Below are 15,698 nucleotides of genomic sequence, written 5' to 3' on the forward strand. Positions count from 1 at the left end.
AATAATGAATAAATGAATATAGAACACCTGATTCAAGCTGCTGCACACAAATAATATTAAAAACAGAATCTTTTAAGACAGCTTTTGACCTGTGTGTGACCCTGTCAAAGTTGTTACATAGTCCTACAGGTCAATGTCAGGTGAAGTTTATTTATTTAGCACATTTACAAACAACGCAAAGTGCCCAAAGTGCTGTACAAAGATATAGGTAAAAATACAAGATATGATAAAAGTCGTAAATATAGTTGTTTTTATTTTGGCACTCTCTTGTACAGCACAGAATCATAACCAGTATTACTTAACAGAGTGATTGTAGTGTGACTTTAAAGTTCTGCCTTGGTTTTAATCCTTGTTTTCCAGCGAAATGTTGTTGCTGGTAAAGGGCGGAGGGTAGTGGTGGTGATGGTGGGCTGGTCATGGAAAAGTTCTGGGAAGCAGGGATTCCTTGTTTACATCCTCCAGGAGTACGCGGCGGGGGCGGAGTTAGCTCCGCCCTCATTCTTTGGCCTGACGGTCATTGTCGCTTGTGTTTTTATGAATGAAAGAAATCCAACCTCAGAGAACAGCAGAGTAATTCCGGGGAAAAGGCGGACTGACATTTGTCGCTAGAGTCGCTTCGATCCAGCAGGTAAAAACAAATATTTTATTATAGTGTATTAAATATTGAAATATTTTGCCGGAGGTCGCTACTAACGCTGAATACAGCGCTGGTATCCGTCAGGGTCTTACCAACCAACCAAGGACAAATGAGCAGGCAGCTGTTTGCGTTAGTCTCTTTAGCTAGTCAGAAACCGTTGCTGCTAAGGTGCTAACAGTTACTAGCATGTTAAGATATGGCGAATTATTCGGCTTCTCTCTGCTTTTATTCTTGCTTTTAATCCCTATCAGTTGACAACCAGACATGCCTCATTTCCTCTCAAGTGTCCACGTATTAACATTTTAAATGGGCTATTTCAAGTCTAAATGGATGTCGAGGACGCATGATGGCTGTTTACAATAGCAGCAGCAGCGCCTTTGCCCAAACTGGTCAGCTCTTCTCCCTACACGGGTCAGGGAGGGTTGTAATTGTAGGTACAATACTATTTTCATATCTGCCTTGTATATTTAATGTTCTGTAGTCATTTAAAACAATTACACGAAGTGTTTTGTTTATTAAACGTCGTTAGTGCAGCCTGAATCCGTCCGTGATGCGTTCACTTGTTGCATTCCTCCTCGGGTCTCTCACCGAAAACGTTCTGGAAGCTGATATTAATGGTAAAGTATAAACGTGGATATCCTGTAGAACAGCAGAGAGACATGGCGGCTGTTGTTTTTCCTTGATTTCGGGCTGACGCGGGCGGTCTTTGTGGAGCAGAGGAGCGAACGGTTTATTGCTGAATCACCCTGACTTTACGAAACGGCGGTCTCATCGGTTTACATGCGGGAGGCCGCCGGCTGGTTGGACAGCAACTGTTGCACTAACCTCCAAAACCCAAGCGTTTCGGGAAATGCAGTTAAGGGTCAGCAACTACAGGTCATTAGAACAGATGCTTTATTTAGAGAGGGAATGCTTTTATCGAACAGGCCTGTGTGTGCAGTTAAGAGCTAATGTTGGTGTTGTGTAAGGCAAAGTTTCTAGTCTTATACGACCAGTTTGTGTCACAATCTCTTAAGGGAAATGTGACCTAAAGAGGAGCTGGAGTGTTGAAATCTTCAGACTCACATTTCATCACATATTGTTCTTACTGTATTTATGTTGCTCAGTTGTTTTACAGTTGATCTCTCTGATTTTCTACTTGTCGGTCATGTCTGAGTCATTCAGAGCTCCACTAAGCAGTATGAAAGGTGTACTAACATCACATTTGTTTGGCTGACTGATAAATAACTTGACCTAGAGCATGGAGTCCTTCGGTTCGTACACGTGTTTGTAACTTATTTTACACCTCTAAAAAACACAGAAAGCTTTTGTTTACAGATGTAAAACAGGGGTGTTCAGTTTTGGATTATTAGAATAATAACCGAAAATTTCTAATTCAAATAAATTCAATTCAAATCACAACAAAACATTGTATTTCCTCACAGCAAATACAGCATTGAAAAAAACAAAGGGAACATTCTGTGGTTGAAAGATCTGCCAGAGGAAAGAATAAAAAGATGTAGCATATAAATACACCCTGGAACTCACACAGACTGTAATCAAGAAGTGGTCAAGTTCAGCAACAGCCTGACCTTACCCAATTCAGCCTCTTTCTCAAGATGCAAAATGATAGTGCAACAAATGAGTTGGCTCATGTGCCAAAGCTGGCAAGAGGTCAGTGCTGACACTGACCCATTTTTACTTCACAGTTCAGGGTAATAGATAAAAAAGAATGTCTACTGTTGGGATATGTATTAAAGTAGACACATGTCTGTCTAAGAGTGATGTGGGAAAACACCCTGCAAGACGTTTGATGATGTCATGTTGTTGGTATTAATTAAACTGGAAAGTCGAACTTGTTTGCTAAGAGTCAGAGCAGTGTCAGCAATGGTTCAGATGAAGGCAGCAAAACAGCCTCCAGATGAAATGCAGAGTCATTTTTTTCTCTAAAGTGCACAGCCAAATCAAGTAAGGAATGAGTAGGAGAAAAACAGTTTATCTTGGCCTGCTTTGATGCTGAAGTTTAAAATCCTTGTGACAATATTTGTGAGCCGACCTTAACAGGAGCTTAGGGCCCCCCCCCACCCCCACCCCTGCAGCTTATACAGTGTTTGCTATGAAGAATGGGAGAAAACTTCCAAATACAGTAGTGTTAAGGAGCCACATTCTTTAACAAAACACTCTTAAATGGGTTATTACAGTGTGTTGCAGCAGCTGCTATTTATAGGTGTGCAAAAGTACCCATTCATGGAGTTTTACTTCACGACTTCTAATAAAATATCACAAATGAGTGGCAATTTCTTTACTTTGTAAGTAAATGCTGTGCAAAAGTTTTTAGCTGCGCTTTGGCTTTGTTGTTTGTACAGGGTTATAATGGGCATGCTGTACATATTTATTTAAGGCCCAACGAGAACACACTAGAAATATGTGTGTGGTATTCAAATACACAAAAAATTCTGTACAAAATGGCTAGAAGTCAGTTTCCATGACAAAAGTAGCACTAACAATGACAAATATTTGACATGTGTTGAATGAAACTTGGTGTAAAACACCAGAAGATTAGTGTAAAGGCGGTCACACTAAATGCCTGACATGCTGGTCTATAGAAACTTAAATGTTTATCTTCTAAGATGATCTTGATACATAGACGGAGAAATGTATTTGTGGTCACTGTTTCACTTCTGATTTTAAGGCAATAGTTGTAGTCGTACTTTTTAAGGTATATCAGTATATTTGCAAAGGATACAGGAGGAGATGATGCTATATGTCAGGGACTGGGGGTGTTACACAGCCTGGCCAAATAAAGTCCCATACTCTAATATTTCATTGGACCACCTTTAGCTTGATAGCAAGATGGATGTGTTTGTTGAAGCTAATGCAATGTCCTCTATATTTATTTCCATCATTGTTTGGAAACGTAACCACTGGGGAACCCAGACCTGACCAACTGAAGTAACCCCAGATCATAACACTTCCCCTCAGGTTAATATAATCACTAGGCATGATGGGTAGACACTTCACCTGCCTGTCTTATCACTCTGATGCACCCATCACTCTAGAACCCGGTCAGTCTGGACTCAGACCACGTGAAGTTTTTTCATCAAAACACAGTTCAGTAATTTTTATGCTGTCTATCAAACTGATGGTGGTTTAAAAAACTGAGAAGCTACTCACTGTATCAGTTAGGGTTAAAATATTATCTTACTGTAATTATCCAATGGAAGGATTTGAAGTATTTGTATTTATATATATGGTCAAACACTATATATTACATACCACACACACACACACTACACATTGACAGCCTGGTAAGTCTTGTTTTCTGTGTTCTGTGGTTTGAGGTATATTCACATATAGCATCTAGGCTAGTTTTAATGTTGAAAGCTTTTTTGATGCATGTTTAATGTAACAGAAAAATGTGACTCATCCATAATGCAGACAAAAATGGCCAGTGTCACTTTCTTTGACATAACTGATGTTACATATTATTGTTGTTTACACAGCTGTATGTTTTGTTAGGCTGGAGAGGAATGCTTCTAAAGGATATTTAGGATGGAGAATTCTATCTATTTTCAGTTTACTGGCATTTTTTAAAATCTCAGTTTTTGTGTAGGTACTTGTTTTGCAGCTATATTCTCAAACAAGGAAACCCTGTGCTTGCCTTTTATTTGATAAGTCTGTTTCCATAAAGTGGTTGTGATTATCCCTTGTATCTTTGACCAAATTACAGCTGAGCAATTAGCTCCTTTTGCATAGGCTGAAGGGATAAGTATATCTCTTTTATTTTATGTAGAGATCTGGTTTTATATAGCCCATCCCTTATTCTACTGGTCTCTAAATGTTAGTTTCATATGCAGAGTCACTTTTTAAGACCTAAATATGATATGCCTGCCCTCATTTTTCCTTTTTTTCACAATGGAAGCTTTGAACCGTTGGTGTGGTATTGACAAGAGGAAGTGTTGAGGGAATTGGTTAGGACACCTGCTTTAAGCAACTAAAGGGTAGACACACGATAACTTCCCCCTCATTCCAAAGAACAGACAAAAGGCACAGCCCTCTTCTTCCTTTCGTATTCAACCACAGAGTTTAATGAGAGAGAGCATTTTGGAGAAGCATGAAAGATCTGCGGCTTCTCCTTTTCTTTATCGTGCATGACTGGCTGTCTTGTGAGCGGATGGTAAAATGTCAGGCCAGAAACGGACTGTAAACGGCAGCGCGACATCCTGAGTTCCCTGTGATAAAATACCTTTTTTTTTAAAAAAATGTGTCATTTTTGTCTCTCTTCTTCTTCATCTTCAGAGAGTTTGTGTCGTTGTCGACTGGTTCTCAGACGGAGAAAACTGAAAACGGTTGGATCATGACGACAGAAAGAAATAGCAAAGCCCTGAAGGTAACACATTCAGAAATCAGACCTCGTTATATTATCTCAAGAAAAAAAGCTGGGTATTTATGCCCTTGGGCTAAATTTAATAGAGTGGCAATATTTGGAAGACATTTGTTTTCTATTTCCAGGTTTCCACAGGTTCTAAAATACCCTACAAAAGTTCAAATGCAAAATATGTAACAAATACAGCCATAGCAGATTATAGAAGTCGTTTTCACCACCATTGCCAGTGTCAACTCTACTGTGATGTACGTTTTTTATACACACACCCCGTCCTCCCGGAACAAATTTTTGAAAATCTGAATGTAGAACATTTGTACAACCGATTTCTGGGGCACTATTCACCAAATTGGGCAGACGAAGTACAATCAGTTAATAATAATAATAATAATAATAATAATAATAATAATAGTAATACATCGCACTTATATAGCGCTTTTTTGGACACTCAAAGACGCTTCACAAACAAACAAAACAAACTGAACAGAGAGAAAAAAAAGAGGCTCAAGAAAATGCAAGTTTGAACAGGTGAGTTTGAGTAGTAATTTGAAGTTTTGTATTGAGTCTGAGTTCCAAGGTCAGACCTCTTGCAGATAATGTTTGTCTTGGTTTGACTGAAACTACTCAAAAGGACAGTAATTTAGTTTAATCTTAGTTTACAATTATATGTCATTTAAAATTCAAAATGAATCCCTGACTAGGCAGGGTATCAGTGAACAGGAGGAACAAAGTGTTGTGCAGCGGGACAGGGGTATTCGTAAGCACCACTTACTTTTTCACTTGTTAAACTCCGTACTACAATGAAATTAGTAATCGGCCTCGTTTAGACTTGGCATCGAACATGTTCTGAGTATCTGCATTCTCTGCACAGTGTGAAACAGGAATGTGTCCTGAGTCTGATGAAGGATTGAATTCTCAGCTGGCCTCATACATAATGATGAGTTCTAAAGATGTCTGGAAAATAAATAAGACTACAACAGTGTATGATGAGTGTGTCATATGTGTAGAGCTGCCTGAGCTTGCTGAAATGTCTTGTACTGCCCAGGTGCGGAAATAGAATAGAAAGTTTGTATAATTAGTTAAAAAAAATTATGTAAACATCTTGAGTGCTATTTTGGGTCAAACATCACTGAAGCATATATCAAGTTGGAGAACCAATAAAACAAATGGTCAGATTTGTTATATTGACATTTAAGATCTTTTTTTTTTTTTTTTTTTTTTTTAAATTGCAACAAACTATTGTTTTCATTGTTGAATAAACATTTGATTATACTCTTGATTCTGCAGGAGACAAAAGCACACAGAAAAAAACACACCAGAATATGAAAATACACACATTCATTTTGCAGCTCTCTCCTCTCATTCCAAATTAAAAGTCAAAATATAAAAGTATATGAACATCATGTTGTTTCATGCTGGAATAGTTAAGCCTCTTTTCCAAGCCTAACCAATCACCCATTCAACTGTTGTGTCTTCTCGGACCACTTGAATGACAATATGCTGAAAGGTCAATATGGAGTTTGGGCCGAGTGACACTAAAAAAACATAACAAACTAAAAGAACAAATCATTATCAGGAAAAAAAAATGCTAACCAAAGCCAGAGATGAGGATGTAAAATTTCATGTTTGTTCACAACACAAAGTTAAAATATAAACATTTGAGAAGCCTGAAAATAAAAGTTTTTCATTAACATATAATTTATCAAAATAGCTGTAAGGTCATGCAGTAATTCAAAAGTAATAATTTACCTATTGCAGTAGGTCATGCAGTGAGTAAGACACAAGAGAACATTCCCACACAAACCATACCATAAAATCTGCTGATGGTCTTGAAACTGCACAATGAATTAAATTTGTGATAAATCCTTCAAAAACAATACAATGAGTATATGTTAATCCATTGGACCAGACTTGGGAGGAGGGCCTCCAATGACTCTCACTGATGAGGATCTGGTCATTTCAGTTTCATCAGGTTATCTCAGGCCAGCCCATCCCTGGTAAAAATAGAAACTCACTTAAGAGAGAACAAGAGAAGAGAAACCACTGTCTTACAAAAAGCAAAACTCTGAACTCTAACTAGTCACAGTTTTGATCAGAGGAAATGTTTTACACATGCAACTAAATGAAATGGATCAGAAAGGATAAAACTATTTTTCTGAATCTGGACATTGTTTGAAAGCTTTAACATGTAGTGTAAGTACCCAGTCTCAATAACACAGACCTACTTGTATTTAGATACTTTAATGTTGCATATTACAACATTAAATATAGTGGTTTAATGTTTGCTGAGTTAAGAACATTTAGGTGTGAAGCTGCTAGAGTTTATTGGGAAATTGGAGAAAAGCTACTGTAATTAAAAAAAAGTTGTTTTTCTGCATTCACATCAAAATGGTTATCAAAGTCAAACTTTTCTTCAGAAGTTAGTTCCCATGACAAAAAGTAGCACTAACATTTGATATATGTTGAATGATAAACACCAGAAGATTAGTGTAAAGGCAGTCACACTAAATGCCAGACATGTTGGTCTATAGAAACTTAAATGTTTGTCTTCTAAGATGATCTTCATACAGAGACTGAGAAATACATTTGTGGTAACTGTTTCACTTCTGATTTTAAGGCAATAATTGTAGTTTATTGTGGTCATTGTACTTTTTAAGGTATATCAATATATTTGCAAATGATAAAGGAAGAGATAATGCTATGTCAGGGAGAAAAGCTATTGTAATATTTATTTTTTTTTTAATATAATTTTTCTTATTCACATCAAAGAGTTACCAAAGTCAGACATTTCTTCATATTCCCAGTATTTCTTGTAACCAGAATGGACATAAAATGGGTCGTAATCAGAATTAGGTTTATTACCAGATAGATTTCAGAGCATGAGGAATGTTTCCTGGTATCAGTGCAGAGAGAACAGATGACAGAGAAAAATAATACTAACAAAACTAGTAAATGGAAGCATTGAGAAGTAACTTTAAAAGGAAAAAAAACATGATCAAATTACATTTTTGGAATGAGGGGAAACTACAAAAAGATCTTGGGAGGTGTCTTTAATTTGAGCTGTTTAACCTGCAGAACTGTACTTGTACATCTTCTTTGAGGGTTGCTGTGGTCATGAAAGACCTGGAAAAATCATAGAATTTTAACTGCGTCATTTTCCAGGTCTGGGAGCATCATAGAATTATGTGAAATTGTGTAAAGTTTTGTAGAAATAATTACATTTGATTTTGTTTTCCTTAATGACATTCCAAAATGAGAAAAGTGAGGTTTAGAAAAGAACACTGAAGTCTCTTCTTTAAAGGTGATGAAAGAGACATGGTGTTCAGTTCCTCTGTGGCTTTTGAAAAGGTTTCGGCGAAACATATTCTTTACAAAATGATTTCTAGGCCTTAAACACTGACTGAATTATGAGGGGTGTCATTTTTCTGAAGCTGCTTTGACTGTAGGGAGAAAGGCTCCAAAATCATGAACATGCAACCTGTGAGCACAGACTTAGACTATGTTGATATGAACAACACATGAATAATGAATAAATGGATTTACTCTGTGAGTAATGTCAGGACTCCCAGATTCTTTATGCAAATGATACAAGATGAAATGTGTTTTAAACTGCACTGATAGTAGTTTAAAAAATTTCTTTATTCCTTAAGGAATGTAAAACGCTGTGAGTAAACGTAGAAATGATCTTAGTAGCCATTGAAAAGTCATGAAATAGTTTTTAGATGTTTTCTGAAAATGTGTGTGAACCCTTTCCTCTTGTCTTCACATGCTTACAAATGTAATTCTCCTCCTCTGCTGTCCCCTCAGGTGAAGCAGGAGTGTGGCGAGAACATGCCCATCCTGTCTGACAGCGAGCTCATGTCCCTTTCAGTGCGGGAGCTGAATCTCCACCTGCGTGGCCTGTCCCGTGAGGAGATCCAGAAGCTGAAGCAGCGCCGGCGCACCTTGAAGAACCGGGGCTACGCTGCCAGCTGCCGGGTTAAGCGGGTGTCCCAGCGCGAGGCCCTGGAGCAGCAGAAGCAGGAGCTGCAGAGAGAGGTGGAGCGGCTAGGGGCCGAGAATGCTGGCATGAGGAAAGAACTGGAGGGTTTGGGTGCCCGCCTCGCTGCCCTCCAGAGGTTCGCCAGGGGTTTAGAAGCCGGAGGAGGCAACGTGCTGGCCACAGCCCCACGTCTCAACACCGCCTCTGTCATCACCATCGTCAAGAGTCCACCTCAGCCACCGACAAAGAGAGAGCACGATCGGTCCTAGAAGAGGGACTAATGGGAACCAGACTGGGGGGAGGGGCGCACAACCTACAATGCAAACATACACACACACATCCTGCAGTCTTACTATACTATATACACCCAGTCCAGAGAACAGCAACACCTTGTTAGTAGGAAAGTGTGAACCAGTGCATTATTATTCGATCACATTTCTACTCTCTGGACAGTGTGACTGTCCTCATGTCACCTACTATACAATCCCTGTGTCATCAGGGACGGGTTAACGCCCTCGATGTTGAATTCTGTCTTTATGACTCTTTAGATTATGATGCTTTTCCACCACATGGTACTGGCTTGACTCCAAGAATGAGGAGGGAAAAAAACACATGCAGGTCCTGGAGTATAATCCACTGGATAGAAACATCACTAGGACAGGAGAAAGATCTGCTTACTGGAGCTCCCATGTTTTTAAAGCAGTCTGTAGAAAATGGGAGATATACTGGTATGTGGATTTGCCCTGTATCCTATTGGTTTGACTCAACCGTTGTCACCTTGTTTTGTTTTTTTTTCCATCAGTTTAAAGCTGTGGACAGTACCTGTTCTCTTTGCCATCACCTCCAACAAAGTTGGACATGAGCTGATGTGATACTGAAAACTCTAAAGAGAGTTTATCAGCTTCATTTATTGTATTATACCATGATTACATGGAAACAAATGAGAACACCTGTTGGTCTGCTCAGCGATGGTGTCCTCCTCTGTTCCTTTGTTGAGGATGACATCTGGACAGTATGGCGACTGGGGATCCTACTACCACAAATGAAGTTGAATCTGTACCACAGGGTGGAAAAGCACTGTTAGCGACTGAATTTACATTACATACATTTCTGCACCTTCAAATTAGCAATTTCATTCTGAAAGAATTCAGCTTTTTAATGTGAATGAAACAAAGAGTAGCAACGCACTCAGAAAATCTCTGACTGGCTAAGTACGCACATACATGTAGTGGCAGGAGGAAAAATGTGAACCCACTGAAATTTGGTAGTTTTCTGCTTGAACTGGTCATAAAAGTAAAGATATATAATACCACACGGACAGTTATAATATTCCACGTCTTTGTAGACACCTCTTAAACGGCTATTTAAACTTAGTACTGGAAAAATTAAAGTGAACCCTTGGATTTAATAACTGGTTGAAACTCCTTTGGCAGCCCTGTGAGTGTTTAATAGGTGTGGTCGATAAAGACCTGAAATATTATGGTTGTTTGTTTGGTATTAGGTTGAGAACATTGTGTTTCTCTCTCCTTGTGACATGGATACAGAATAGATGGATCACATTTTATGACCAAATCACACAGAAAACATACAAATTTCAAATGACTCACATGCTTTTTCTTGCCACTGTACATACAAAAGAAAAACTAACAAAAGCCTCACACTCATGACCTGCTCCACACTGACCACCTGAACTGAAGCAAGGCCCACCAACCAGAGTTACTGTAGATCATGGAGGCGCTCCTAGATCAACACTGTGTGCTTTTCAGATCTTCATTTAACAGGTTAAAAAACTTGGATTGGACTCACTACCCTCTACCTGAGATTTGCCCATCATGTGGAGGAGAGTTGTGTCTCACACATTAATGCTGTGCCTTCAGTGTCAGTGTATGCAAACCTAAGTGGGAAATGGTTCATAGTGGACTGTAGTCACTCCCTCTCTGCATTTCTTCCTGTCACCATTCTTTTGTGAGCTCTGGTCCTGCATTGCTCATTCCACATTGTGCAGTAACTTTGCTGCAGTCTGCTGTGGCTTCTTCTTCTTCTTTATATATATATATATATATATATATATATATATTATATATATATATATATATATATATATATATATATATTATTATATGTATATGTATAATTATAAAAATATATATATATATATATATATATATATAATATATATATTATATATATATATTTAAAAATATGTGTGTGTGTATCTGGTTAGACCCCAACAGCAGATGTTGGTCATTTAGACAAAATGTGTCAAAGCGGAGTCGCATCTGGTAGGAATTACACTCAATTTGGTGCAAAATCCTCTGCATACATTCCTTTTTTTTGGTTCTTATTTGTAATGTTTGTACGTGCTGTTGAGAGACGCAAATGTTGAGTAACATTTATCAGAGATATATTCTATATTTTATTTGTATTTAAATGTAGATGTTATGGAAAAAGACAAGCTAACGAGTGCTGTGATGTTCTGTATGTTTTCAGAAGTACTTTCATATGACTAGTCTGGGGTTCTTCTCATGTCTAATTATTGTACCGTGTGGAAACTATGATTATTTTACAAAATGTTAATTATTAGCTCGGTAGAAATATGCTCAAAGCCAATGGCCATATTGCTGTATTCTGATTTTATTATTATTTTTTTAAATTTTATTTTGTGTGTGTGTTTTGTACCGGCTTGTCACAGTGGATTGTCAGAGGGATTGTATTTTTCTATGATGATTTGTACATTTGTCGTGTGACAAATTTTTAGAGGTCTGAATTTGTAGGGTGGGCGGATCTGCAAGAGGAGATGGGTGGAGAGAAAGATGAAAGTGTGGGAAGTGGGGGATGAGAAAGTAGTTGAGATGTGTTTTACGATGGAGAAAGAAAGTCGGCTAAGTGGGAGAAGAAGGTGGAAAGAGGCGATGCTTTATTCACTTGAACTTCCATCCATCCCGTTTGACCCAAACAGCCTTGGGCACGATGGAGACCAAGCCACTGACTAGTGCTAGCAATATCATATATATAAGCAGGCATCATAACACATTAGATTGTGTTGACAAAGAACTCCTAAAGATTTATTTAGCTATATGAATATCGGTGTGGCAAAACATTTATTCTCAATATTTTAATGTCTGTCAAATTGTGCTGGATGTTTTGTATTACTTGCAAAACAAAAATGGTCTTTGTATTTATTACTTGTATTTTTTCTATTGTGAAAATTTAAGTACATCGTCTATTTTATATTAATGATAATAAATGTTGTACATATTGTACATAAAATGGTGTGTGGTGGTTACAGGGCAGATTGAACCACAAGATGCTTTGGAAAGGAAGTGAATCTGCAGGATATGATGCACGACTTATCACTGGATCAGAATAAGTTTAGAGTTTAGACCCTGAGCTACTGCTCTGTTATGTGTGATGATTTATTTCAATTTATGATATGAAAGCTTAAGATAACATGTTTTGTCTGATGGAATGATTAAAGCATTTCTGAAGCCAAAACATGTGTCATCTTAAGTTTTCACATCATAAACACAGACAATTCAGAGCTAAGTGAGCCATAGATGATATAGAAACATTTAGTGAGTTAGCTTTCTGCAAATAAAACATAACTTTTATGACCATTTGATATGTTAAGAAAAATATCGTTTTACTGGACAGATATTACTTATGAATGATGTAACAGGATGGAACTTTGTGTGATGTGGAGGATGATCATTAAAAAAGGTTTTTTAAATGAATGAGACAGCTGAAGCTCACTTCATAAGTTATGTAGAAAAAGATATTTGTCATTTTAGTCTTAAGGGCATGTGAGGAAGTAAATACTAAGTTGAAGATGAGTTCAAAACCAGAAATAATGAGTTTCACCTCATTTACATGTCTGATTTAGAACTTGAGACTTAAAACATAGTGGTATATTCTTTTTGTGATTTTCATGGTTTACTGTTTGTCTTAAAGTGGATCACTATGCTCTGAAGACATGATAAAATTGAATACACAGATAAAATAAAAGATCCCTCAAGCCATTTGCTATAAATATGTGGCTCACTTTAGCAAAAACATGAATGAATAAATAGGGACACGTCAGTTACTGTGTAACAGGAATGGCTCTGGAGTGATTTAGGAGGATCTAATTGCAGAAATTGAATATAGTAGCCATGATGATGTTTTCATCAGAGTATGACACACTAACTTAAAAAATCAACTTCCTAAATTGTTTAGGTTCACACACAAGAGAAACTGTGTCCCTTTTTTTTTTTTTTTAGTATGAACTGTAAATAAAAGATGAAATGGATCTGAACATGCATCATAATGTTCTCAAAAATAATTACACATTATTTTGCAATTAAACTTCTTGGAAACCTCAGTGTATTTCATGTTATTTTTGTAATGGATATAATGACAATGACTGGAATGTTTCAATATAAACATGATCAGTGATTATAGAATGTAAAAGGTTTCTGTTTAAGTTTCTGACAATGATTAACTAAATTACATTTCTAGCATGATTATCACATTTTTGACCCAGGAAAACTCATGGAATGTCAACCCCTGTGGATGAAAGTCATTTCAATTTCATTGTGGTATATTTGTGTTTCTGATTTCTAACATGTAAATCCACTGTCTGCCTTGCCTAATGGATGCCACATTGTGAGACCATCCTCCATCCTTTTGTCATTACAAGTTGTTTCCTTTTATGTCAAAAATGTATTGAGCCCATGTAAATCCACTCACTTGTACAACCTGTCTCGCAGACACCTCCCACTGGGTAGAATTCTCCTCAGTTTTAATCATTTCAGTTTCATAAAGGTCATCTTAGCTTTAGTCTGTTATCACTCTGGCAGATAATGTCACAGTCTTGTTGACCTTTCATCTGAAAGCCCAGTTTAGAAGAATTTCACGAGATTGAAGAACAGAGACACGTTAACTCAGGGTGTCTGTGTAGGTTCTCATTTGCCCGGGTCATCTTTCTTCTTGGTAGTTCTTCTCGGTTCAGCTGGACTGGTTTATCTCTTTTTTGAAAACATTTCATCTCTCATCCAAGAGACTTCTTCAGTTCTAGTAACTGATGGGGGAAACCAGTTATTACCACTTTCCCCCACCAGTTATTAGAACTGAAGAAGTCTCTTGGACGAGAGACGAAATGTTTTCAAAAAGAGTTTAACCCAGGGGTGTTAAACTCATTTTAGATCAGAGGCCACATACAGCCCAACATTGTCTGAAGTGGGTCAGACCAGTAAAATAATAACATAATCAGACATAACCAGAGTGTGAATGTCAGAGCGAATGAATAATGGATCAATAATGTAAAGTGCTTTGGGTGCCTTGAAAAGCACTATAGAAATGTAATCCATTATTATTGTAATATTATATAAATAACATCAACTCCAAACTATTCTCGATATTTTAGAGTAAAAAAAAGTAAAATTACATAATGAAAATGTTTACATCTACAAATTATCCTTTAAAAATGTGAATACCATGAACAACTATGAAGAAATTGAAATTTATTGAGAAAAATAAGTCTAATTTTAACAATTTCATGCCTCTGCTTATCATTACATGCGTTACAACTTACAGATCACAGAAGATCTACAAATACATGAAACATTTAGTAACAAGCAAAATATTGATAAAATTGCACTTACTTCTCTTGAGACAATTCAGGTTTTTCGTATTTGCTCATATTCACATTTTTTGTGAAAGGATAGTTAGTAAATGTAGCCTAAACATTTTCATGTAATGTAACTTTTTTTTTTTTTTTTACATGAAAACAAAGAGAAAAATTTGAAGTTGTCATTTATATGTTAGTATGATTGTATTTTACTGGTCTGGACCACTTGAGATTGAATTGGGCTCAATGTAGCCCATGGACTAAGATGATTGTTAATTTCTTCAGTGCAATTTTTGCATTTCACAAATTTATCCCACAGATCAGATGGGACCCTTTGGCTGGCTGATTTTGGCCCACAGGTCGTATGTTTAACACCTGTGCTTCAACCCTTCAGCAGATTAAATTTTAACTCTGCAACAACATAATTTATGTCATTTAACACTGTATTTCTGTATTCCCTCCACCTAAACATCTTATGATAGTTTGAGTGGAGGGAAGTGAAAATCATGCTAATAAAACATGCATCAAATATTTAAATATCAGACTAAATAACTTTTATTATAAGTTTTTCTCAGTTTGACAAAACAGTAGCATCATGAGGTGCTTTGCAGCATACAAAGACAGTCAGTCAAAAACAGTCCTGAAATAAAAAAGACAGAGTAAAAATACAAAACTAAGTCTTTTTTCTCCCCTTTACAGCATATACAACTATTTCAACATACAACACTAATTTTGCTGCTGTAGACAGCACTTAAAGCTTTATGTACAGCATGAGTCATACAGCATGTCTTTACGCCACAGTGCAACAATGAGGAGAAAGAGGCTACAGGGTGCATCAGAGTGAATATGAATTATGGCATTAGAAATGCACTGACACGCACATACAGTACTGTCTACTTGTATAATAAGGCAAAGAATAATGCCTTCATCAGCTGCAACACAAAATAAGAAATGTTGCATGTTTTTGTTGATAACCATTTCCACCCTAATGAGGAACCATGAAGAGGACCGTTTTCTGCAGGCTTGTGGCACAAAAAGATCAAACCTATAGTAGCACATTCGAGTCTGTAGCCTGCCCTAGTTTTCTGACTGGATAAAAAGCTCAGTC

The 15,698-nt window shown here is 37.1% G+C and overlaps 1 protein-coding gene across 1 annotated transcript; it reads left to right on the forward strand.

The window, feature by feature from the left end:
- The first annotated feature begins 604 nt into the window (after nt 1-604).
- Nucleotides 605-9,583, forward strand: LOC115439545 (transcription factor MafF-like). The gene is made up of 3 exons (XM_030163398.1): nt 605-628; nt 4,916-5,006; nt 8,808-9,583. The coding sequence occupies exons 2-3, from the start codon at nt 4,974-4,976 to the stop codon at nt 9,249-9,251; spliced, it is 477 nt and encodes a 158-aa protein (XP_030019258.1). The 5' UTR covers nt 605-628; nt 4,916-4,973; the 3' UTR covers nt 9,252-9,583.
- The last annotated feature ends 6,115 nt before the right edge of the window (nt 9,584-15,698 follow it).

The sequence above is a fragment of the Sphaeramia orbicularis genome, chromosome 19 (assembly GCF_902148855.1).
Source record: "Sphaeramia orbicularis chromosome 19, fSphaOr1.1, whole genome shotgun sequence".
Lineage (NCBI taxonomy): Eukaryota > Metazoa > Chordata > Actinopteri > Kurtiformes > Apogonidae > Sphaeramia > Sphaeramia orbicularis.

Excerpts from the sequence above, each read along its gene's own strand:
- LOC115439545 (XM_030163398.1), top strand. The coding sequence starts at position 4,974 with ATGACGACAGAAAGAAATAGCAAAGCCCTGAAG. Across the intron at positions 5,007-8,807 it reads GAAATAGCAAAGCCCTGAAG|GTGAAGCAGGAGTGTGGCGA; the intron begins GTAACACATTCA and ends CTGTCCCCTCAG.